Genomic DNA, 1689 nt, shown 5'->3' on the forward strand with positions numbered 1-1689 from the left:
GAGTATAATCAAATGGGGTCCTTCTTCTGGTGTGTATAACTCCATGTTGGGAAGTCCTTTGTGAAATTGTGCGTCACTTGAAACTCTATTGTATAAGGGCTGCCACTCACTGTAACACCAGGTAATATTAATAAAATTTATATTTACTAAACTTTTAAGATGTAGTAAAATTCTCGAAGAAAAGTTTGATTTTCCACATCCAGACGGTCCAGCTAGAATCAGAGAAAAGGGATGTTCCAACTTACATTCCATATTTTCTCTGTATTTTAAGGTATGGCCTTCACGTATGATCAACCTCTATCGGGATCAAAAATACTTCTGACAGATTTATTTCGTGCGCTGTTTCTTTTGTGGATTTGAATATCCAAAAGGCACAGTATCCAGATCTTCAATGATTCTTCTTTTTGTGTAAACCACTTTCAAGATTTTACTTTCAGGTCTGTTGAAGATCCTAAAGTCTTTACTTCTTACAATTTTCTTATTGTTATGTACATGAATTGCTTCTGTCTCATTAACCACCATATTTTTCATCGAAAATATATTTATCATCTTGGTATTTGCATAGTTCAGGGTGATGCCTTTTACTTTGCAGACGCCACTTTGAACTTGTGTGGTAGGGTTTTTCACATTAAATGCATAAGATTTTGGACCCGTGGAGACAAACTCCGTTATGTAACTTCCATCACCATAAATCTCCAGCTCATCAGTCATCTCACCAAGATAATTACCCGTCACCGGTTCAAATTCTCCGTTTCTTGAAATGTAAATAACACTATCTGTGTCGTAATATATTACACGCTCATTGAGCTGCTCAAGATATTTGTACAGATGAAGTCTCGCCCCTGCCGTAGTGTAAGCAGCAATAACTATATTTACGTTTGGTAACTCAGCGACTGCCTCATCTACATGTTGCCAATTCATAACAAGAGAATTCTCGTCGATAGGGATAAGCGAATTAACACTAACGGAAGGATTCATGAGTGCAGTATACAGCTCAGAGGGTTGTGATACTATCGAGGTTTTTGGCATATTTGGTCTCTGCCCATATTTGCCCCAAAAACTATTGAGCATCAATTTTGCGAGACACCGTTTTCCAGGGTTGATCTCAATTTTGTCATAGTCCAGATGGATTCCTTCTTTCTTGTAATATTCCGAGATAAAATTTACTTTATCTTGCTCAGTTTTACAGCTGGATGGCCAACCACTAGCTTCTTGCTTCATTTTTAGAAATTTGTCAATATATTCCACAAACAATCCCCCTTGTCTTGTTTTCGGGTCAAAACTGGTTACTCGGTATTGCCACGCTTCGTACATCTTTGTAATTTTGTATCCTTCCTGAACTGCCTTTCTTAGCTCGTCTGCAACCCATGTGCCTGTGAAGGATCTCTCGTCTGGATTATGAATACATTCTCCCTGATTATTCTCTTCAGCACATGATCTGCACAGGGTAAAAAATAACTTCCCTTTCATTTTCATGGGTAATACAGGGTGGTAGAGATTTTTGGGGGGTAGAACTGTACACATTACAAGCCCCTCGATATTCTCAATGTTGGGACAGTCTTCGGCGAGAAAAATGGTTGGATGTCCTATGGGGAATTTTCCATACTTACAAATATACGGATATAGAGAACAAATGTCAATGTATTTTATCTTCTCACCGTCACTAGCTTTGTAATATAACTTTGAGGC

General features: G+C 38.1%; 1 protein-coding gene across 1 annotated transcript; it reads right to left on the minus strand.

Annotated features, from left to right (window-relative positions):
- Nucleotides 1-327: 327 nt before the first annotated feature.
- LOC145982823 (uncharacterized) lies at nucleotides 328-1470 on the minus strand. Its single transcript, XM_083116183.1, has one exon. The coding sequence runs from the start codon at nucleotides 1468-1470 to the stop codon at nucleotides 328-330; it is 1143 nt and encodes a 380-aa protein (XP_082972309.1).
- Nucleotides 1471-1689: the final 219 nt, after the last annotated feature.

The sequence above is a fragment of the Lepisma saccharinum genome, unplaced genomic scaffold (genome assembly GCF_977018435.1).
Source record: "Lepisma saccharinum unplaced genomic scaffold, izLepSacc3.1 HAP1_SCAFFOLD_438, whole genome shotgun sequence".
Taxonomy (NCBI): Eukaryota; Metazoa; Arthropoda; class Insecta; order Zygentoma; family Lepismatidae; genus Lepisma; species Lepisma saccharinum.